This window comes from Saccopteryx leptura, chromosome 2 (assembly GCF_036850995.1).
Source record: "Saccopteryx leptura isolate mSacLep1 chromosome 2, mSacLep1_pri_phased_curated, whole genome shotgun sequence".
NCBI classification, from domain to species: domain Eukaryota; kingdom Metazoa; phylum Chordata; class Mammalia; order Chiroptera; family Emballonuridae; genus Saccopteryx; species Saccopteryx leptura.
In genome coordinates, this window is record NC_089504.1 from 158,719,192 (window position 1) to 158,743,348 (window position 24,157).

A 24,157-nucleotide genomic window follows, 5' to 3' on the forward strand; every position below is an offset into this window, starting at 1 on the left:
ACATTCTTTAAATACCAATTCATATTGTGCAGTATACCATGTTTCACTAAATACACATAATTCAATTGATTTATTAATGCTGACACTTCCTTAAAGAAAATCATTTAGTATTATTTTTTATACAGCTTCACTTCTAACTTTTTTAAAAGATAGTATGACAGATCATTTCTTAACTATTTCAGAAAAACCAAAAAAAGTTTCAGTTGCTTAGTCTTTCTAAAGATTACTGTTTCTTTCTACAAGTCACCTGCAATATATACTTCCAGTAAAATGAATGAGGCAGAGATTTTATTTAAGGGTAAGGTATCAAAGGAAATTAAGGCAGCACTTCTCATTATAACTTGATGTAACAATAACAAATATAAATAAGGAGAATCATTTGAAGAAGTTTTCAATAATGTCATACCCACTCAAGAAGTAATACCAAGGCCTTCCCTTCTCCTATAAATTATTTTGATATATTTTAAATTAGAAGTGGCACATAGTGTGATATTTTTATAATACAAAATATTCTGATGTTTTATTACTTTAAAAGAAATTAAGAATGGTTTAACATGAAACAAACTATATGGGAAAAAAATTTCGAGACTCCAGTGCAATGAAATAATAAAGGTATGATAAAAAACTTTTTAATTAATCTAATTAATCTCCATAGCAACCCTGTAAGTTTATTGTTATCCTATTTTAGAGATTATAAAACTGAGGCACAGAACTGTTAAATAATTTAGTCATACATATAGTAAGTGGTTAGAGCTGACCTGTAATATTCTACCAAAATGAAGTCAGAGTTCATGAAATCTTCACCTTCATAAGGTACATTCATTTTTTAAGAATTTCAACAAAAACTAAGGACAAGATTTTAAATTTTATTCTTACAATGTTTGTAAGGTAGGTCTTTCCATTAAGAATTTTGAATAAATATTCCTGAAAGCTTGTCACTGAAAAAAGCTTAAATTCACAGCTAATCAACAAATTAAGCCAAGTATATCTGATTTTCAGAACCACTTATCAAAGCAACATTCTATTCAAATAGCAGTTCTTGAAGTGCAGTTCATGGTGTACTCAAGAGACCCCAACACCCTTACATGAAGTGCAGAGATTCAAAACTATTTCGCATCTTATTAACAATAGGTCAGTTATAATGCTGTGATCTAATCAGGCTTTTCACTCGACCGACATTCATGGTTAGTGCAAAAGCAAAGATGGGCAAAACCGTGGTATTCTGGCACAAATCAAAGTACTTATTTCAATTTTTACTAGAAATCATTATATTCTTCACATGCATATAATAGCAGTTTAAAAAAATTTCAATTATAAATACCTAAAGTAAAAAATTTATTAATTTTATTAAATTGCTAGCCATGGGTACGTGTCTTTTTAATATTCTATGCAACACACAGTATGTACATAAAGTGCCCTGGCCAGAGCGCTCAGTTGGGTAAAGCATCAACCCAGAGCACAGAGGTTGCCAGTTCGATCCCCTGTCAGGGCACATAAAGGAACTGATGTACCTGTCTGTCTCCTGCTCTTTCCCTTTTGCTCTCAAAAATTAATAAAATACTGTATAAAAAATGTGTGTGTGTGTGTGTGTGTGTGTGTGTGTGTGTGTGTGAGAGAGAGAGAGAGAGAGAGAGAGAGAGAGAGAGAGAGAGAGAGAGAGAGAGAGAGAGGCAGACAGACCAGAAGGGAGAGAGATGAGAAGCATCAATTTTTCATTGCAACATCTTAGTTTCTCATTGATTGCTTTCTCATATGTGCCTGAGGGGGGAGCCTAGCTCAAACCAGATGAGCCCATGCTCAAGATGGCAACCTCGAGGTTTTAAACCTGGTTCCTGCGCGTCTCAGTCCAACGTTCTATCCATTGCGCCACCGACTGCCTAGGCTGTAAATATATTTTAAATAATGTACATAACACATGTCTGCTGCAATCTAAAATGGGGTGGTTATTTCAAGAAAAACAATTCCTATGATTTGGTTGCAAGCTGAATGGAACACTTTTTTCTTGGAACAAGTATTTTACCTGACATAGCACTAAGACAGGCAAATAGTGACTATTAGCTTGTATATTTTGAAGACATTTTCTGATGAGATCAGTAGTAGGTATTAAGATGTGGTTTTTAGCCTGGCCTATGGTGGCACAGTGAATAAAGCATCAACCTGGGACGCTTAAGTCACGGGTTTGAAACTCTAGGCTTGCCTGGTCAAAGCACATATGGGAGTTGATACTTCCTGTTCTTCCCCTCCCTTCTCTCCCTCCTCTTTCTCCCCTCACTAAAATGAATATGTACAATTTTTTTTTTAATGTGGTTTTTAGGACCTGGCTGTTGGCTCAGCGGTAGAGTATCACCTAGGTGGGGAAATCCCAGGTTTGACTCCCAGTCAGGGCACACAGGAGAAGCAATCATTGGCTTCCATTGGCTTCTTTACCCCTTGCCCTAATATCCCCCCCCCCCCAGCCATGGCTCAAAAGGTTTGAACAAATTCACTCCAGGAGTTGAAGACAGCACCATGGCCTCGCCTCAGGCAGTAAAATATGGCCCCAGATGGGCAGAGCATTGCCAGGTAAGGGGCTTACTAGGTGGATCCCAGTTGGAGCACACGCGGGAGTCTGTCTCTCTGCCTCCCCAGCCACTCACTTAGTTTTTTAAAAATGTGGTTTTTAGCCTGACCAGGCAGTGGCGCAGAGGACAGAGCATCAGATTGTGATGCGGAGGACCCAGGTTTGAGACCCTGAGGTCGCCAGCTTGAGTGCAGGCTCATCTGATTTGAGCAAAGCTCACCACCTTGCACCCAAGGTCGCTGGCTTGAGCAAGGGGTTACTCGGTCTGCTGAAGACCCACAGTCCAGGCACATATGAGAAAGCAATCAATAAACAACTAAGGTGTCGCAACGAAAAACTGATGATTGATGCTTCTCATCTCTCTCCGTTCCTGTCTGTCTGTCCATATCTATTCCTAAGACTCTCTCTCTGTCTCTGTTAAAAAAAAAAAAAGGTGGTTTTTAATTTTGTATAATAAAATATATTGAAATTTGAAATATTTGTGTAACTTGATAAATCAGCATTGTTCTTTTGGGTACATGACATTACAAAATAATGCCTAGGCAAGAAATCCAAGGTTTAAAGTAGACCAACAGACTGTAATGGAAAAGAGTACTTCTAAGAAACTATTTCTTAAGTTTTACTACAGTATCAAACAATTATCTGAAAAGGTTAAAACACGTCTCCAGTGTGAAGTCAGACTTTCTTCATGTACTTTAACCAAGAGCATTTTGCAAAAGGTGAAATGAAGAAACAAATACGGAGAGCCAGTCATTTTCATTAAGTCAAACATTACACAAATTTATGAAATAGTAAAACAATACCATCTTCCTACTACATTACAGCTGTATATTAAAATTTTTTTGGATTTGCAAAAAATGTAAAATAAGGCCGCTCCTCCCACTAGAACACATTTTATTTCAAATTTTTTCTTTTAAATTTCAAATATGGTAAACACTGATATAACCTAAAAAAAAGCTCTTTGAGATCCTAATAATTTTTAATAGCCCGTAAAGGATTTAAAAAACCAAGAAATTTTAGAACATAAAGTAGCAGAAAATTTGTACTAACATAAATAACTAAAGCAGTATACCCCAAAGTGTAGAATTTGATGTAACTTTAGGTAATGTAAGAATTATTTCCCTTTAATACTTAGGATATCCATCTGTGATTTTTAACATACTGTATTTATTTTTCTAGGTAAATTAATTTAAAGGTTTTACACGATACAAAAATAAGGCTAAAATACATATAATATGAATGCCTAAGGCTTTTGGAAACAATGAACTAAATAAATTCTTAACATGTATCAACTGAGACATCATGTAATCTATAACAAAGTTACTCATCTAACATTGTGATCAGTCTAAATTCTTGAACAAACTCAGTTAACAGTCACAACCATTACCCTTCTTTAATTCATAAAGACATCCCATGTATGTCTTTAAAAAAATCTAAGGATTGTCCAGGGATTATCATGAGCTATTTAGGTTCTGCGTTTTCATAAAGAAAATGCTAAAAATCTTGATGTAAAAATACTAGTAGAGAACACATTTAAATCTATTAAAGAAAATATAATTCTAGAGAAATGTACCAGTACTGGCAGGTAACACGATTCAACCTTTATACCATCAAATATTCAAGAAGTTCTTCCTAAAAAGAAATGACATTTACCATTTGGAAATATATCTTTTTTTCTATTAGAGAAGTATAATAATAGTAAGATTACTAGATAGCCAAACTGTCATGGGAGAAATTAAATAGACATTAGTATCCAGAAATACAAGGTAACAAACAGAACATATTTTGAAGTATAGACTGGGACAAAAATCAAGCAGGAAGTATTAAAATAACATAAAGAAAAAAAACCCCACAAAATAAGTTAGCCTCTTTCCCAAGGAATTATTCACTCATTTAGAACCTGTTAAGATATGCCTGACCTGGCAGTGGCGCCGTGGATAGAGCGTCGGACTAGGACGTGGAGGAACCAGTTTCAAAACTCTGAGGGCGCCAGCTTGAGCACGGGCTCCTCTGGTTTGAGCAAGGCTCACCAGCTTGAGCCCAAGGTTGCTGGCTTGAGAAAGGGGTTACTCAGTGTGCTGAAGGCTCATGGTCAAGGCATGTATGAGAAAGCAATCAATGAACAACTAAGGAGCCGCAATGAAGAACTGATGCTTCTCATCTCTCTCCCTTTCTGTCTATCCATATCTGTCCCTCTTTCTGTCACAAAAAACCCAAAAAAACAAAACCGTTGTCAAGATATTAAAAGGTATGCATCAACCGTTATCTTCTTAACTCAAATAATATCATGCAAGCTTTCCAACATAACCAATAGAGAATGCTTGGAAAACTAAGCATTTTTAATTCACGAAATTAAAAACAAAAATTCCCAAAACATTTCACACTTACAGATACATACACAGAGCCAGATAGGGAAAATGCAAAATACCTTTAGTAAAATAAAACAATCTTTACATTAATATAATATATTGTGGTTTTCTACCCTCATTTTGAATAAATGCAAGGCAAAATATCTGCTGCACTCATTAATATTGGGGAGATGTTCCTCAGATTTATTATTGTGAGAACTTTGCATCATATATCATCAGGGAATTGCAAAATAAAACAATGAGATACCACAATACATCTACTAGAATGGCCATAATTTTAAACTCTGGAAACACAAAATGCTGGCAACAATGCAGAGCAACAGAATTTGCTCATTGATGGTAGAAATTAAAAATGGTATATCCACAGCCCTGGCCAGTTGGATCAGCGGTAGAGCATCGGCCCAGCATGTGCAAGTCCCGGGTCCAGCTCCTGGCCAGGGCACACAGGAGAAGTGCCCATCTGCTTCTCAAACCCTTTCTCTCTGTCTCTCTCTTCCCCTCCCCACAGCCAAGGCTCCACTGGAGCAAAGTTGGCCCAGATGCTGAGGATGGCTCCAAGGCCTCCGCCTCAAGTGCTAGAATGGCTCTGGTTGCAGCGGAGCATCACTCCCTGGTAGGCATGCCTAGTGGATCCCCATTGGGTGCATGCAGGAATCTGTCTGCCTCCCCCACTCCCCAGCTTCTCATTTCAGAAAAATACTGAATGAATGAATGAAGGGTATATCCACTTGGGAAGACAGTTTAACAAGTTTCTTACAAAACTAAATATGCTCTTATCACAGGATCCAGCAATCCCATTCCTTGGTATTTATTCAAAGGAGCTAAAAACTTATGTCTAGAAAAAACCCTGCACATGGATGTTTATAGCAGCCTTATTTACAATATAATGGCGAAGATTTGGAAGCAACTAAAGATGTCCTGCAGTAGGTGAATGGACCAACAAACTGTGGCAAATCCACACAATATCATACAGCACTAAAAATAAATAAGCTGTTAAGCCATGAAAACACAGAGGAACCTTAAATGAATAATACTAGAAGTCAATCAAAAGGTTAATATGATTCCAATCATAAGACATTCTGGAAAAGGCAAAACTATGGAGACAGTAAAAAAAAAAAAAAAAAAGTAGTTTCCAGGGGTTGAGAGTTTGGAAGAGGGAGGGATGAACAGGCAAAGCACAGAGGATTTTAGGGCAGTAAAACTACTCTGTGTGATGCTATAATGGTGTATCCAAGACATTATACATTTGTCTAAACCCAGAGAAATGTGCAACACCAACCATGAATAGTAATGTAAATGATAAACTGTGGGTGATGAGGATGTGTCAATTATAACAAATGTACCACTTTGTTGTATGGGAATTTGATAGTGAAGGAATCTGTGTGTATGTGAGGGAAGTAGACACATGAAAATTTTCAGTACCTTCTACTCAATTTTGCTATGAACTTAAAACTACTTTTAAAATGTCTATCTTAAAAATCTTTAAAATGTTTTTGTACAATTATCTTACTTTATATCACAAATGACAAAATAATATATTATCTGTTAAATTTCAAGTCAGAAATAGAAGGAATAACAAAATAGAGACTTATTCTTAAGCTCACTATACTCAATATAAAGCTATATATATACCTTTTAAACTAGACTCAATCAATATATAGATTTTATTATTATTTTTTTACAGGGACAGAGAGAGAGTCAGAGAGAGGGATAGACAGGGTCAGACAGACAGGAACAGAGGGAGATGAGAAGCATCAATTATCAGTTTTTCGTTGCGAGACCTTAGTTGTTCATTGATTGCTTTCTCATATATGCCTTGACCGTGGGGATACAGCAGAATGAGTAACCCCTTGCTTAAGCCAGCGACCTTGGGTCCAAGCTGGTGAGCTTTGATCAAACCAGATGAGCCTGCGCTCAAGCTGGTGACCTCAGGGTCTCGAACCTGGGTCCTCTGCATCCCAGTCCGACGCTCTATCCACTGCGCCACCATCTGGTCAGGTCAGTCAATATATTTTTAAAATCTGGTTCAGGTAATTTAGGAAAGCTTATTCTCATATATTGTTAAATTTAACTGAATATGTGGCAAAATTAAGTGCCACTTTTTATAATATACAAGGTACCTTTCTAACTAAACATGAATTAAATATAATTATATATAATTCAGCATGCATTGAGACAGAGAATAAAAATTTCAAACAAATTAATTTTAAAAACAAATTTATATTCAGCTAAGAATTATTTTTAATCTACTTTATTAAAGGACATTTTCAAGATTATCATTTTCAATTGTCACAGCAAACTCTCTCTGAAAAGTACTTTTATTCATTTTTAGAGAAGGGGGTGGAGGGGAGGAGCAGGAAGCATCAACTCCCATATGTGCCTTGACCAGGCAAGCCCAGGGTTCGAACCGGCAACCTCAGCATTTCCAGGTCAACGCTTTATCCACTGCGCCACCACAGGTCAGGCTGAAAAGTACTTTTAAAAAACCTAAACTGGACCCTGGCCAGTTGGCTCAATGGAAGAGTGTCAGCCCAGCATATAGAAGTCCTGGGTTCGATTCCTGATCGAAGTGACCATCTGCTTCCTCACCCCTCCCCCTCTCCCTTCTCTCTGTCTCTTTCTTCTTATCCCGCAGATATGGCTTAGTTCAAAAAAGTTGGCCCCAGGCACTGAGAATGGCTCCATGGACTTGCCTCAGATGCTAAAATAGCTTGGTTGCCAAGCAAAGGAGTGATGGCCCCAGACAGGCAGAGCATCATCTGGTAGGGGGCTTGCTGGGACGTCACCGCACATGCAAGAGTCTTGTCTTTCTGCCTCCCCACTTCTCACTTAAGAAAACAGAAACCTAAACTGATAAGGAATTATTTAATTATTCTTCAAATTTATTTAATTTGTCTCAAATTCATAAAGAAATCAGCAATGGTAACACAGCTATAATAAAAACTGTACTTTTAATATCACATAATACTAGAGACTAGTTTGCTTTTCTTTTATTTTTAACCCAGGACCACCTTATCCTGTATATTTATTTACCAAAGTCAAAACTACCATGACTGGCCAGATGAAGGCATGAAAGATGAAATCAAAAAACAAATACAGAGTGCACAAGAGGCTACACCAACTTGGTCTAACAAACAGAAGAAAGCAGAAGAAGGAAGCAAAGCTCACGTGTTCCAAGGTATGAAAAATTAAGTTCGTATTTAATAGAAAATATCTTTTTCTGTTTGTAATACTAAACATTAAGAAAATTATCATAGTCTACTGAAGCTTGGAAATTCTAAGTATATATTTTTTCTAAGTAGATAACTCAAAGCTACACATTCAAAATCTAGCAATTTTTTATATTATTTAAATAGTAACTAAATAAACTTTCAAGTTATTTAAGGCCCTGGCCAGGTGGCTCCAAGCATCCACTGAGTGCACCAGAGGTTGTGGGTCTGATCCCCAGTCAGGGCATACACAAGAAGCAATCAATGAGTGCACAACTAAATGAAACAACTAAGTGAAACAATGTGATGTTTCTCTTTCTCCACTTTCCCCTCCTCTCTCTCAAATCATTGAAAAAAATCAGTTATTTAAAATTTACAATTATAAGAGAAACTATTATAACAAGCACCTTAATTGTTTAAAAGACTAAGGAAAAGCAAAAATATGTTAAATGAAGAAGTTATCTTGTGAGAAACATGGTAAATTTACAATCCGTAGAAAGGATTTGAAACATGGTACACAATATAGTGGAAGATATCATAAATCAAAGAGGCAAATTTACCTATGTATATTTAATTATTTGAAATTTAAAGCAGACACAAACATATCACCAGCAGAGATCATGCTTACAAACCCAACTTCCTACCCCTACATTACTAGCGGCTTAGTATAACTACACATGCACAATGACATTCACATCTATCCTGCTCCATCTGGTATAAAATTCTGCCACTTCAGTTGATATTACCTGAGCTTACTGCCCTCAGTATGAAGTACAAAAGATACTGGATACTGATTGGCCTCAAGAAAACTTTTTTCATATATATAATATAATCGCCTTGTAGGACAACTCCTAAAACAAAGTTCTAAATATTATGTCAGGAAGGCAAAAAGTAGAAGTTAATAATTAAACTGAATCTTTTGCTATTAATTGAAACTATTTAGTGATTAAACAAAATTCTTATTATTCATATTACATAAACTAGACATTTCAAAAACATGTTTACCTTAGTTGAACACTTCTATTCGCCAATCATGTTCTCTTCTCCAAACCAAGAGTGTATTACCTAAAAGATCTTCCCATTCTGAACCAACTTAGAAGAACTTACCATTTCAAATGAAAACACATGAAGTATACCTACAACACACTGGAATAAGAAACCAATCACTTCATTTAAGGAAAAAAATAAACCAAACTCATTTCAACAACAGTGCTGAGATTGTTCAGCGACACCTGACACTCCTAGTAGAGAATCTCTACATTCTCCAACTCTTTAGCTGTATCTCTCTCATACTCTACAGAGGTATTCTGTACCTAAAATACTCTGAAATCCTCAGACAGGACCCTGGTCTTGATTCACCTCTGTATCTTCTACAGTACTAAATGGAAACGTCCTGTAAGTCTAACACTCCAAAGGGGTTTTGATGTGGGATCTGCATAATGAAAAATTAGGTGTGCTGAAAACCAAGCACAAAAAATTGTGGTTTATTTCACTGTTTAAAATTCACTGTTCATTATGTGAGTCCATTATAAAGTCTACACAAAAATAGTTATGGCTGAATACACCTATGTTTCAAAACTACTAGTGTTAACACCTGAAAGAAACAGTAGCAGTCAGTTAATACTGATGCACAGTGCCCCATAAAGAACACTGAAATTCATGTGATTGAGCTGCACTGGCACTGAAAAAATTAGACCTTAGACAACTATTTCATTCTCATAGCTTCTATCTCCGTAACTACAGTATGACAGATTCCTGATCTGAAAAAAATCACAGTTTAATTAGTGAACAACAAAAACAGAAAATATTTTAAAAGCAATGTAATAAGTAATAATTAAAAATAATACAGAATCACAGCTGGGGTGAGTATTCAGAAGATGTTATTTATGTACCAAGTATACACAGACTTTCTCCAGGAGGAAAAAAGAGGTATGAAACTTTTTCTTGATTATGAGTCTCTCTGAAAATCTAATGGAAGGCAAGACAAAAAGAGACATCAGAATCATATATGACATAAACATAATTAAGTACAATAAAGTGACCCCTGTTAGTGTACGTGGAGGGTAGAAGGTATTCAGTAATCAGTTACATCTGGATTGACGCAGAATACTTTTAAATTGAAAAAATAAAGCCCTGGCTGGGTAACTCAGATAGTTAAGAGTGTTGCCCCCATATACCAATATTGCAGGTTCAATCCCCAGTTATGGCACATACAATGAATGCATAAGTGGAACAAATCAATGTTTCTCTCTCTTCCTTCCTCTCTGAAATGCTTGCTGTAAAAAAATAATTTTAAACAGTACCCATAGTCACTTCTACCCATTTGAATGAAATTTTGTTTTCCCTACTTATGACTTGATATTATTAAAATTATTAAATAATTCTTTTGAGAGGTGATCAAAGATTTCAACAGCTGATTTAAATTGACATATATCTTCAACCAAAATACCACATATTGCAAAAATCCTAGATCATTTCAAAGAGTATACATAAACATTATAAACATCTTTATTTTCATGACTATAAAAGTTTAAGTTCCAATTATGAAAAATCGCAAATATTCAGAATAGTGCTTAGTTCATTGAATTAAATAAATTTTTGTAAACAAATAAATAATATAAAACTCATCACAACTAGAGCATTATATTTGAGACCACTATAATATATTCATTTTGATTTTCACCACCATGTCCAAACATTAGAACGGGGCTACTGTTATGCTAGTAGTAGGTAATAACCTGCCCAAAGCAAGATTTAAGCCACACCTAAATCTAACATCAAATCCTACAGGGGAAAAAATCTTCCATGATGTCCAGAGAATGATGAAGAGGCTATGAAAATCCTTGTGAAATATTCCTTTGTTCAAATGCTTCAGGTTTTAGACTTTCAAAAAAAAACAATCTTCTGCCTGACTAGGTGATGGCGCAGTAGATAGAGCGTCAGATTGGGAGGAGAATGACCCAGGTTCAAAACCCCAGGCTCCCCAGCTTGAGCATGGGCTTGAGTGCAGGATCACAGACATGACCCCATGGTTGCTGGCTTGAGCAAGGAGTCACTCAGTCTGCTGTAGCTCCCCCCACCAAGGACACATATGAGAAAGAAGTCAATGAACAACTAAGGTGCAACAACGAAGAATTGATGCTTCTCATCTCTTTCCATTCTTGTCTGTACCCCTCTCTGTGTCACAAAATAACCCACAAAAAAAACCCCATCTTCTACTATAACACAATCAAATCTCATTAGAGCTAAATAATTTATATATATATATGTATGTATGTGTGTATATATATATATATATATATATAAATAAAGAGAGGCATGACAGCCATGTGGAAACCACAAAATGGCAACTTCTCTAAAAAATTCACAAACCATTTCAGAAAATGTATTTGCACCTACTCATTAATAACAATCAGTATTAGCTCCCTCTGCCAGCACTTAATAATAAAATTCTATTACTAGCTGAAGCATCTGTTTTGAGTTTTGTACAAGGCACACAAAGAAAGTTAGGTTATATTTAAATCAAGGGGTAATGATAACAGACATGATACTCAAGAAGAAGGAAGAAGACACCAACATTAAGAAGTTGCTGACTAAACAACAGGCTAAATTTGGTGATACTGATCAAGAGGAGGTAACATAAGATCAAGAACAATGCCTTATGCCCGACCAGGCAGTGGCACGGTAGACAGAGCATCAGCCTGGAATACTGAGGGCCAGCCTTGAAACTCTGAGATTGCCAGGTTAAGCATGGGCTTACCATCTTGACTGAAGTGTTGATATGCTTGAAGCCAAGGTTGCTGGCTTAATCAAGAGGTCACTGGCTTGGCTAAAGCCCTCCCTTCCCTTCCCCTGAAACCACATATGAGAAATCAATCAATGAACAACTAAAGTACCACAACTACGAGTTAATGCTTCTCATCTCTTTTCCTATCTGTCTCTCTTAAAAAAAATAAAATAAAAATAAATAAACAAACAAACAATGCTTTATGACTCTATAGACTAAAACAAAAGATTTAGCCTGACGGACTGGGATGCAAAGGACCCAAGTTCAAGGCCCCGAGGTTGCCAGCTTGAGTGCGGGCTCATCTGGTTTGAGCAAAGCTCACCACCTTGCACCCAAGGTCGCTGGCTCGAGCAAGGGGTTACTCGGTCTGCTGAAGACCCAGTCAAGGCACATATGAGAAAGCAATCAATGAACAACTAAGGTGTCGCAACGAAAAACTAATGATTGATACTTCTCATCTCTCTTTGTTCCTGTCTGTCTGTCCCTATCTATCCCTCACTCTGACTCTCTCTGTCACTTAAAAAAAAAGATTTAAAAACTCCATTATCAACTGAGGAGGCAGCAACACTACCAGTTCTTCCTGTAACTGTGCTCTGACTCATAACCACAACTGTCAATAAATCTGGCAAAATATGGATTCTTCAGAAATCTTGGATCTAGGATATAAGGTACACTGCTCAATGAACCCTCTAAAAACACTGGAACACATGAATTAATAAATTTGTATTTGAAATCACAAACTCTTTTAAGTTTGCTTAACATGAGCCACTTTATAGATTACCCCCAAAGTCCCCATTAACCCGAGATAGAGGGTCTGCAAGACTTTCTGGTTAAGAGCCAGAGAGTAAATATTTTAGGCTTTACAGGTGATAGAGACCTGATACATAGTAGTTTCAAAAGGCTGTACTATAACCAGTCAACTCTGACACGTTGAGGCAAAGCAGCCATAAACAAAATATAAACATAACTATTTTCCAATAAAACTGTTCCAAAACCAGACAATGTTCAGATTTGGCCTGGCCTATTCTAGTCTGAGGATGCCCAGTCGAGATAGAATATTTTAAAAAACTAAAAATTAATGCATCATTTGACATAATATCCCGTCTATATATTGGCTGAAAGCCCAATTAAAGGTTGTCACACCGAATTCTCACAGAGCACTATTCACACAAAATGTGATGCTTTTTACACTATTAACTGTATGAATTCTGTTCCCTATGCTGAATGCCTCTGAGTCCTCCTAACACTCAAACTCCCAGGTCCCATATACATTTCTACTACTCATCATTTGCACACATAGCCAGCAGTTTACTATCTTTGCTAATGAAATGAAATTAGCTGAAGAACTTTTAAAAATGCAGGTTCCATGGCTCCAATCCACATCTACTGTATCATATTATTTCCTGAGTTTGATTTTGGACATTTTCTAAAGTTCCATGGTCTGACCAGGTGGTGGCACAGTGGATAGAGCATCAGACTGAGATGTGGAAGACTCAGGTTTGAGACCCCGAGGTCGCCAGCTTGAGTGCAGGCTCAACTGATTTGAGCAAAATTCACCAGCTCGGACCCAAGGTTGCTGCCTCCAGCAAGGGGTTACTCGGTCTGCTATTGCCCCATGGTCAAGGAAATATGAGAAACAATCAATGAACAATTAAAGTGCCAAAAGCCACAACAAAAAACTGATGATTGATGCTTCACATCTCTCTCCGTTCCTGTCTGTCTGTCCCTATCTTTCCCTCTCTCTTACTCTGTCTCTGTAAAAATAAATAAATAGATAAAGTTCCATGTACTATAGGGGTTGTCAACTACTATCTAGCCAAAAAAGCAATCAATAAAGTAATGCAGCAGAATCTACTGAAACAACAATACGTATCAATCTTTAGTTTGGAGACCTAAAAACCCATATTTTTTAAAAAGCTCCATGAAGGTTTATGTACTGTTTAAAAGACACTGCCATGGAAGAGGCACTAGACCCTTAGCATCTTGTTCACAACTCCTTAATTCTTTTTTTTAGATAGATATATATATAGAGAGAGAGAGAGAGTCAGAGAGAGAGATAGACAGGGACAGACAGACAGAAATGGAGAGATGAGAAGCATCAATCATTAGTTTTTCGTTTGTTGCGCGTTGCAACACCTTAGTTGTTCATTGATTGCTATCTCATATGTGCCTTGACTGCGGGTCTTCAGCAGACCGAGTAACCCCTTGCTCGAGCCAGTGACCTTGGGTTCGAGCTGGTGAACTTTTGCTCAAACCAGATGAGCCCGCGCTCAAGCTGGTGACCTCAGGGTCTCAAACCTGGGTCTTCCGCATCCCAGTCCAGCACTCTATCCACTGCACCACCGCCTGGTCAGGCTCCTTTATGCTTTTTCCTCACTATTTATTAATCCCTAGAGCTAAAATGGAATGGCAACTAAAAAGAAACATAACTGGGTCAAATTACTGCCTTAGCATATGATATACGTTTATTTTCAGGTATATTATGTACACATGTTCAAATATCCAGGGCTATTCCTATCTTTTAACTAGAAATAAAAAATCTACAGCCCTGGCCGATTGGCTCAGTGGTCGAGTGTCGGCCCGGCTTATGGATGTCCTGGGTTAGATTTCCAGCCAGGACATACGGGAGAAGTACCTATCTGCTTATCCACCCTTTCCCCTTTCCTCTCTGTCTCTCTCTTCCCCTCCTGCAGCCAAGGCTCAACTGGAGCAAAGTTGGCCTGGGCACTGAGGATGGCTCCATGGCCTCGGCCGCAGGTGATAGAATGGCTCCAGTTTCTTTCTTTTTTTTTTTTTTTTTTTTTTTTTTCCTGAAGTTTGGAAACGGGGAGGCAGTCAAACAGACTCCCGCATGCGCCCGACTGGGATCCACCTGGCATGCCCACCAGGGGGCGATGCTCTGCCCATCTGGGGCGTTGCTCTGTTGCAACCAAAGCCATTCTAGCACCTGAGGCAGAAGCCATGGAGCCATCCTCAGCGCCCAGGCCAACTTTGCTCCAATGGAGCCTTGATTGCGGGAGGGGAAGAGAGAGACAGAGAGGAAGGAGAGGGGGAGGAGTGGAGAAGCAAATGGGTGCTTCTCCTGTGTGCACTGGCCAGGAATCGAACCTGGGACTCCTGCACGCCAGGCCAACGCTCTACCACTGAGCCAACCGGCCAGGGCTCAGGATGGCTCCAGTTTCAACGGAGCAATGCCCCAGATGGGGAGAGCATTGACCCCTAGTGGGCAAGCTGGGTGGATCCTGGTCGGGTGTATGCCGGAGTCTGTCTCTCTGCCTCCCCGCTACTCACTTTAGAAACGCGCGCGCGCGCGCACACACACACACACACACACACACACACAAATCTTCAGTATTACCTCACATATGTATTTTGGAAAAAACCTTAAGGTCTTGTCTCCTTCACTAAAAACCAAACATAAGTATTTATCATACCAGAAAAAGATACTTCAAAGAAATTAACATCCAATCTAGACATTGCCCAATTTTCCTAAACAAAATATTTTATAACCACTATAGACAAAATGACACGTTGATATTTTTACTACCATTTCCCTCAAAATAAAATTAACTATAGAAACTGCATTAATCCCTAGCCTGGTAGTTTAGTTGGTTAAAGCAACACGTAGGTTGCTGATTCAATTCCTGGTCAGGGCATATACAAGAATGAATGCATCAATAGGTGGAACAAGAAGAATCAATGTTCATCTGTTTCTCTTTCTCTAAAAAAAAATAAAGTTCAAGCAATTAATTAAAAAAAAGAATCTGCATTAAAAAATTTATATTTAAAATCTTCCCTTTAGTCCAACCTATACTGAATGCACAACTGAAAGCTCGAACACTGAAGTAGTTCAATGTTTAAACTATTTTTTATCAACAGTGGAGCAAACTAACATGAAGACAATCTCATAAATTCTTTTCTTTTTAAGATTTTATTTATTCATTTTGGAGAGAGAAAAAGACAGAAAGAGAGAGAGAGAGAGAAAAAGAAGGAGCAGGAAGTATCAACTCCCATATGTGCCTTGACCAGGCAAGCCCAGGGTTTTGAAAAATCTCAGCATTCCAGGTCGATGTTTTATCCACTGTGCCACCACAGGTCAGCCACATAAATTCTTTTTATTTTATTTTATTTTTGACAAAGACAGAGAGAGAGAGTCAGAGAAAGGGACAGATAGGGACAGACAGGCAAGAATGGAAAGAGATGAGAAGCACAATCATCATTTTTCGTTGTGACACCTTAGTTGTTCACTGATTGCTTCCTCATATGTGCCTTGACGTGGGCCTTCAGCAGACCGAGTAACCCCTTGCTCGAGCCAGCGACCTTGGGTCCAAGCTGGTGAGCTTTTTACTCAAACCAGATGAGCCCGCGCTCAAACTGGTGATCTCGGGGTCTCAAACCTGGGCCCTCTGCATCCCAGTCCAATGCTCTATCCACCGTGCCACAGCCCGGTCAGGCATAAATTCTTACTGTTAATGAAATAACCTCTTTTGATGTGCCCAAAAGTTAGAAACTGTGATAAGTGGAACATTTCAACCTAGTAAACAGCATCTAGGGAATGGTTCAAATATACTCTATGCTCCAGTAAAGATAAACCTAAATGTAATGAGTCCACAGTATGGGGGGAAGGGGGTATATATATAGCTATGATAGTCAAAAATACATTATGCCCCCTGGCCAGATAGCTCGGTTGGTTAGAGCATCATACCAAGGCGCAGAGTTTGCCAGTATGATCCCTGGTCAGGGCACATACAGGAATAGCTTAATGTTCCTATTTCTCTGTCTCACACACACTCTCTCCCTTCCTCTCTTGCTGATATCAATAAATTTAAAAAAAAATTTAATACATTATTCTATGGAGGTGAAAAATAACGTTTAATTTTTAATTACTAGAGCTATTATCAAAGAGCTTGACTTTCTTTAAGGTGAAAAAGGTATAAAATAAAAATGACAACTTCTAAGTGATAAAGTGCTAACCTGCTAACCTATCTTTGAAACTTTTAAAAATATTCACATGTACATCATAAAATTTTAATAAAAAGTTGAAGGCTAACAAAGAAAGAATGACCAAACATGATGTGTTTCCCCTAATTTTTTGTTACATTTTAAAAATAAGATTATCCAAAGACACAAAATATTTCTAATGAAAATATTAGAAAGAAATGAGAGGTGGCATCTTAAAACAAACCAAGTACATCTACTATACTCTTATTATGTGGGCAAGCTGAACACTTACCATGTTATTCTCCCTTTAAACTCAACAGTGGAAAAGTGAAAGAACATAAGCCTAATTTCAAGGCTTTTAAAAACAAAAATAAGCATTAAAATTGTTAATTTTTTCCAAAGCTAGTTTTCAAAGTAAATATAAAATAACAAACAATTGCTTCAATGTATTATCTATTAATAATTAATATAAAAATAGTAAAGAACTATAAAGAGCATTTGTTAATATTTCATTAGTACTTGATCAGTGTATATTATAAAAAACATCATAAAGCTAGGAAGCAAATAAAACTAAAGGAAACTGATAGAAATCTTATATCTATAATTTCTAATCTCAGAAAGATCTAATAATAGAACAAAGACTTTTTCACACTAAAGGTTTAATTCCATTGTCACATTCTACACTGCTCACAAAAATTAAGGGATATTTTATATCTTCATATTCATTTTGAAATATCCCCTAATTTTTGTGAGCAGTATATTTTAAATATGGTTCCTCTTCAAAGTATTAAGAACTCAGTAACTTTGTGGCCTAACATGAATATTTAAAAAAAAAAATCGCCAACACTTCAGCCCAGGAGTCAGCAAACTTCTTCTGTAAAGGGTTAAAGAGTAAGTATTTGAGGTTTTGTGGGTCACAGATACTCTCTAATATTCCTTTCTTTCTCACCATCCATCAACTCTTTAAAAATGTAAACAATAAACTATTTATAAAAAGCCAATAAAGCTAAGACAAATATCTAAATACCTACTTATTCACAAAGTTCAATAAATATCTGTAAACTTTTACCCACAATTAAATGCATTGTAAACATACAATTGTTTTTAAATTATAAGAATATGCAGTATTTCAATTTTAAATTACAGCAACATTTCCAAATACTTAATAGAAAGTAAAATTAAAACTATCTGTCCTTTATTAGTTATACTTATATTAAATGCAACTGACTATATTAAAACAATGGTATATGTTTTGAAAAACTGATTGAAATGATTTCAAAGAATAAAAAGTCTGTAATCAAATTTGTGACTGTCAACTTAATCAACTTTAACAGTAGGGTAAGTTTTACTTAATCACTTCCTTCTAGATCTCTAAATGATTTATTTATATAACATCACAAACAGCTACCCACTTGCTTTAAGAATGAAAAGTTTATGTCGGAAAAATGTTAATTGCATCAACTTTACTACAAGCAAGCACTTCAGCAAAAGAAATGTTCACCTACATGGAAGGACTAGGAAGAATTTCCCAATCCTCAATGGAATGAAATAAAGTTTCCCTAGAAATAGATTACATGTGGTTTACACCTTGACTTATATTTGAAGAGAAAAACAATAGCAACTACTTATCAAATTATGAGCCTGAAAATATAAATCTCACTTTATTTCAATAACATCAGAAAATATCCTCACATTAATATATCCAACAGATTTATATTCAAATATAACAACCAATAAAACTTAAAGCCACAGTTTAAAATATCACTAAGAAAGTGCTATGCACTGAAGGAGAAAAAGAGAATTGTAAACTATTAGAAATTAGTCAGAAAAAATATACAATTGCTTAAAAAACCTGCTCAATTAATCTGGTGAAATTAAAACTCAATTAAATTAAGCCCTGGCCAGGTAAGCAAAGTTGTTTAGAGCACTGCTCTGATAATGCCAACGTTGCAGGTTTGCTCCCTGTTCAGGGCACATGCAAAAATCAACCAATGAATGCATAAATACGTGGAACAACAAATAAATGTTTAAATCTCTTCCTACACTCTGTCTCCTCTCTAAAATCAATAAATAAATTTAAAACAATTTTAAATCAATTAAACCTTTCATATGACATATATAAATAAAAATATTTCTAACTGAATTTAAATGCCACTCAGTTTTCAATCATAGGTATTTACCTGATGAGAGATTAAGATAAAAAATTTCTTGTTGCTACACGTTAGTTCTTTTACTGTGTGTGCATTATTTCTAATAAACTTTAAAGATGTTCTAGGCACAGAACAACAGGTACAAGAAGATCAGAAAAAAGGGTACCAATGAATTGAATACTTTTAGCTTCACAAATTTACTAAAAAATCATGGCTTTTAAACAGCCAGAGAAAAAATAGTAAATATTTTTCAGAATGAGTTGTTAAGCTGGCATTCATCTAAGGTACAATAAGACTCTGTTAGTCATCATGGCAAACTTGTGAATTTTATATCCTTGTTCGCCTCCCCCCCCAAAATAATCCCCAGTCAAATCAAGTCTATGGAACTAACTCCTGTTTAGTCAAACAAGTTCAAAGATAAAGAAATCTGTTAAACACAACTACAAGAATAAAATGAACAAAATTCAGGATGCAAGATACCGTATACAAGACTCTGTCTAAAAAAAAAAATTCAAGGAGAGAAAAACCTATGGACTAAAATGACTTGATTTCTCAATGTGAAGAAACCAATTGTTTAAAAAAAACACAACAGCCTGATCAGGCGGTGGTGCAGTGAATAGAGTATCAGACTGGGATGTGGAGGACCCAGGTTCGAGACCCCGAGGTCGCCAGCTTGAGCGCGGGCTCATCTGGTTTGAGCAAGGCTCACCAGCTTGAGTCCAAGGTCACTAGCTCGAGCAAGGGGTCACTCGGTCTGCTGTAGCCTCCCTAGTCAAGGCACACATGAGAAATCAATCAATGAACAACTAAGGAGCCGCAATGAAGAATTGATGTTTCTCATTTCTCCCCTTTCTGTCTATCTGTTCCTATCTGTCCCTCTCTCTGATTCTCCCTGTCTCTGCCACAAAAAACAACAACAACAAAAACACAACAAACCTTTAAAGCCCTGGCCAGATGACTCAATGGTAGAGCATGACCCGGTGTGTGGAAGTCCTGGGTTCGATTCCCAGCCAGGGCACATAGAAGAAGCACCCATCTGCTTCTCCACCCTTCTCCCTCTCATTTCTCTCTCTCTCTCTCTCTCTCTTCCCCTCCTGCAGCGAAGGCTCCACTAGAGCAAAGTTGGCCCAGTCGCTGAGGACAGCTCCATGGCCTCCACCTCAGGCGCTAGAATGGCTCCGGTTGCAACGGAGCAATTCCCCAGATGGGCAGAGCATCGCCCCCTGGTGGGTATGCCAGGTGGATCCTGATCAGGCATATGTGGGAGTCTGTCTGACTGCCTCCTCACTTCTCACTTAAAAAAAAAATTTACTGGTATTTTCTTCTCTAGCTACTTAAAAGCCATGATTTTCTGGTAAATTTATGAAGCTAAAAGTATTCAAGTCATCAGTGTCCTATTTTCTGATTTTCTTTGTTCCTTTCTTCTGTGCCTAGAACATCTCTAAACTTTATTTTTTGACAGAGACAGAGAGAGTCAGAGAGAAGGACAGATAGGGACAGACAGGAAGGGAGAGAGATGCAAAGCATCAATTCTTCGTTGCAGCACCTTATTTGTTCATTGATTTCTTTCTCATATGTGCCTGGGGGGGGCCCCACAGACCAAGTGACCCCTTGCTTAAGCCAGAGACCTTGGGCTCAAACCAGATGAGTCCACACTCATGCTGTCGACCTTGGAGTTTCGAACCTGGGTCTTCAGCGTCTCAGTCCAACGCTCTGTCCACTGCGCTACTGCCTAGTCAGGATAAACTTTATTAAAAAGAATTCACAACCCTGGCCAATTAGCTCAGCAGTATTTCATCAGCTCGGCACGTGGAAGTTCAGGTTCGATTTCCAGTCAGGGCACATCACACAGGAGAAGCAACCACCCTCTTCTCCATCCTCCCCCTACTCTTTCTCTTTCTCTCCAGTAGCCATGGTTTGAATGGTTAGAGCAGTTTGGCCCCAGATGGGCAGAGCATCGCCCCCTAGTGGGCTTGTGGGGTGGACCTCGGTCAGGGCACATGCAGGAATCTTTCTGCCTCTTTACCTCTTGTTAAAAAAGAAAAAGGGCACACACAGTGAAATAAGTTCTAACGTATAGCAACAAACTCATATGAAGTTGAAAATTTCATATAAAATAATTCAAGAAAGTAATCATATTTTAAAAAATGAAAAAGATCAGCCATGTGTAGTGTAGGGAACTATTATGGGTGATAAACACATACTAATTTACTTTTATAATATCTAAAATATTCCAAAATTTAAAAATTTTAATATCAGTAACTCGTGAAAATTAGTAAAATAAAAATGGATTTATGAAAATTTCTAACTTATTAGCATATGTTTTAAAAAGATGAAAAATTATCCATTTCATAAAACATGAATGTTACGTTCAGAAACTAATTTTAATTTATTACCTGAAAGAAGTTTTAAAAATGCATTAGTTTAACATAAACAAACATGACAAATTTAGAAAGATTAGAAAATAGACTAAATATAAGGCAGTATTATAAAGAATTCTAAATATACACTGTCTACTAGACAAAGAAAATAATTTTAGTTAACTAATATTTTACTTACATTTTCCATATAATTTGGCTTAAAGCCCTCTTGCTGTCGCCTCAGTTCCTCCTGTTCTCTGTGTCGGATCATTTCTTCCTCACGACGACGGTGCTCTTCTTCATGTCTAAAAGATGTTTAAATGAAAACTTTAGCAAGATAGTTTTGTAAGCCATAATCAGGTTATTTTATTACATGTTAAACAAAAATCACTTATGCAAGTTACATTATGTCAAATCTGTCAATAATAACTGGCTTAGGAGATTTACCTTCCTTCTCCTATTTTGCTCTAAACCTTTAATAAACCAGAAATAAAGTAACAACTAGGACAAGTCCAAAAAAGTAATAATATATAACTAGGGTAGTTAAATGCTTACAGTAAAGAAATTCAGAATCCAAAAGCTCCAACATGTACTCTATTACTATTTAAAGAGAAAAGCCTAAGAAGTATCACTGTCATAGCAGAGTTCTCAAAAACCATCTATCCTTATTTAAGCCAAAGCACTGTACTTCCTAAAAAAAAGTTTTACTATGTATAAAAGGAGTTCTTAATAAACCTCTTGCCACCATTTTAACAGACCATTGAAGAAATTCCTGGAGCAAGGGTCAGCCTACCCCCATTTTTGTAAATTAAGTTTTATAGAACAGGCATTTACTTTCTGTCTATAGCTACCTTCAGGCTACAGCAGAGTTGAATAGTTGAGACAGACTATACACCTGAACAAAGCCTAAAATAGTACTTACTTGTCTAGCCCTTTCCCCAAAAGTTTGACAGCCTCTGTCCTAGAGGAATACTCAAACATCAAGGAGGAAAAACACCACCACCACAAAAACCTGTATTTATTCATTACTATTAAATAAATAATTAGTTATAATATATTTTAGAGGAAAAACTTACAAATTATTAAAGTAATAGATTCACATTATATTGGCATTTAAATCAAATTCAAATATACATGCCCTCCATCCCACAACAAAATAGGAATTTAAATAGTAAAGACCATATACCGTATTTCCCTATGTCTAAGACACACCCTTTTCCGAAAAATTTGGGATCTGAAAACTGGGTGCATCTTATACAGTGGTTGTGGCATTTCAAATGCCATAGTGAAACTGAGGACGAGGCAATATATGAAGACGATTCGTAATCAGACACAGAAGAGGACAAGCTAATGGGTAGGAGTTTTGCCAGTGATGAGGAGTTATATGAATTTTATGATGAATAAAACTTAAGTTCAGTACTTCATGTAATAGAGTGGTCCCTCGTCTATTGCAGGGTTAGGTTCCAGAACACTCTGCAATAGGTGAAAATCCGCGAAGTAGCAACCTTGTATTTATTTCATTATTTATATATATTTTAAGGCTTTATAAACCCTCCTCATACTCTTATAAACCTTTCTCACACTGTTATAACCTTTCCCACACTCTTATAAACACTTCCTATGCTATTAATCACTTTCTACATTCTTGAATCTCAGTAATTTTAACAACACATAAAATTCTGTATGGGTACTCACCAGTGAATATACTACAACTTGAATGATGAAGATAATGATGAATTAGCTGTGCAGTACTGATGCCGATAAAACTGATGACAATGAGATGAATATAGCACACAGCCAAGAAAAGCATGACAGTTCTAAAGGCGCTACTTCATCAGGTGGTGCAGTAATTGCACCCTTATCTGTAACTTGTTTTCACTAAAGGCATAGGCATAACTGGTGTCTTCTTCTGAGTAACATAGTTCTGGGAAGTTGCTGGCGCTACTTTTTCTTCTCAGCTCTGGCTTTATTCACAGAGGCAGCTTTTCCGTGCAGAGAAACGCTCTTCAGTCCAAAGCATTTCTGAAATTTGTCAAACTAGTCCTTGCTGGCATTGAATGGGGTTGGTCTGGTGGGAGAAGCACCCCATGGTCCTGCTTCTGTGTTGTCATCATCCTTGTCCTTGTCACCGTCGCAAACGTCAACATTTTCAGCAAAATTTTAATAAAGTTTCTAGGCCTTCGTGTGGATGGTATTGGTATCCAGCGTGATATTCTTCGTCCTGCAGTCACTGATCCACAGGGCCAATGCAGAGACTCCATCCTCACAGTGGCCTTATTGCGGGAAGTTACCACCCTCTTCGCAGTCTTGGTAAAAGACACCACTGCTGTCGTCCTTATGTTCTTTTCATCCTTCTTTATGTAGCAAACCGAAGATTCATTGATCCCGTAATGGCAGCCTAAAGCTGCGTAGCTTCTCCCTTCCTTTAGCATGTTGAGGAATTCCACCTTTTCTGTGATGGTAAGCATTTTCCTCTGGCACTTGGGTTCAGTACCAGAAGCCTTTGAAGGCACAGAACATTTTGGCGATATCGTAGGTCTTGAAATAAATTCAAATTTTTACGAAAATTTCACAAAAACACACCGCAGAGCAACACTAGGATCAACGACCAGACATCGATGTGAAATGCATAAAGTGAGATGCTAAACGCATGCTATACAGGGGAGATGGAGGAGACTGCTGCTATGGTTGCTGAGCCAATCAGTGCCCAGGATACAGAACACAGTGCTATGGTTGGTTGCTTCCATCCATAGACAATAGTGTTCCGTGTTCAATCTCACA

At 37.2% G+C, this 24,157-nt stretch overlaps 1 protein-coding gene across 1 annotated transcript in view; it reads right to left on the reverse strand.

Moving 5' to 3' along the window:
* Nucleotides 1-24,157, reverse strand: part of PSPC1 (paraspeckle component 1) — an 89,620-nt gene that overhangs the window by 8,932 nt on the left and 56,531 nt on the right. Inside the window, exon 6 of the mRNA XM_066369137.1 lies at nt 21,576-21,681. Within this exon, the coding sequence (XP_066225234.1) occupies nt 21,576-21,681 (106 nt within the window). The remainder of the gene's footprint in view (nt 1-21,575; nt 21,682-24,157) is intronic.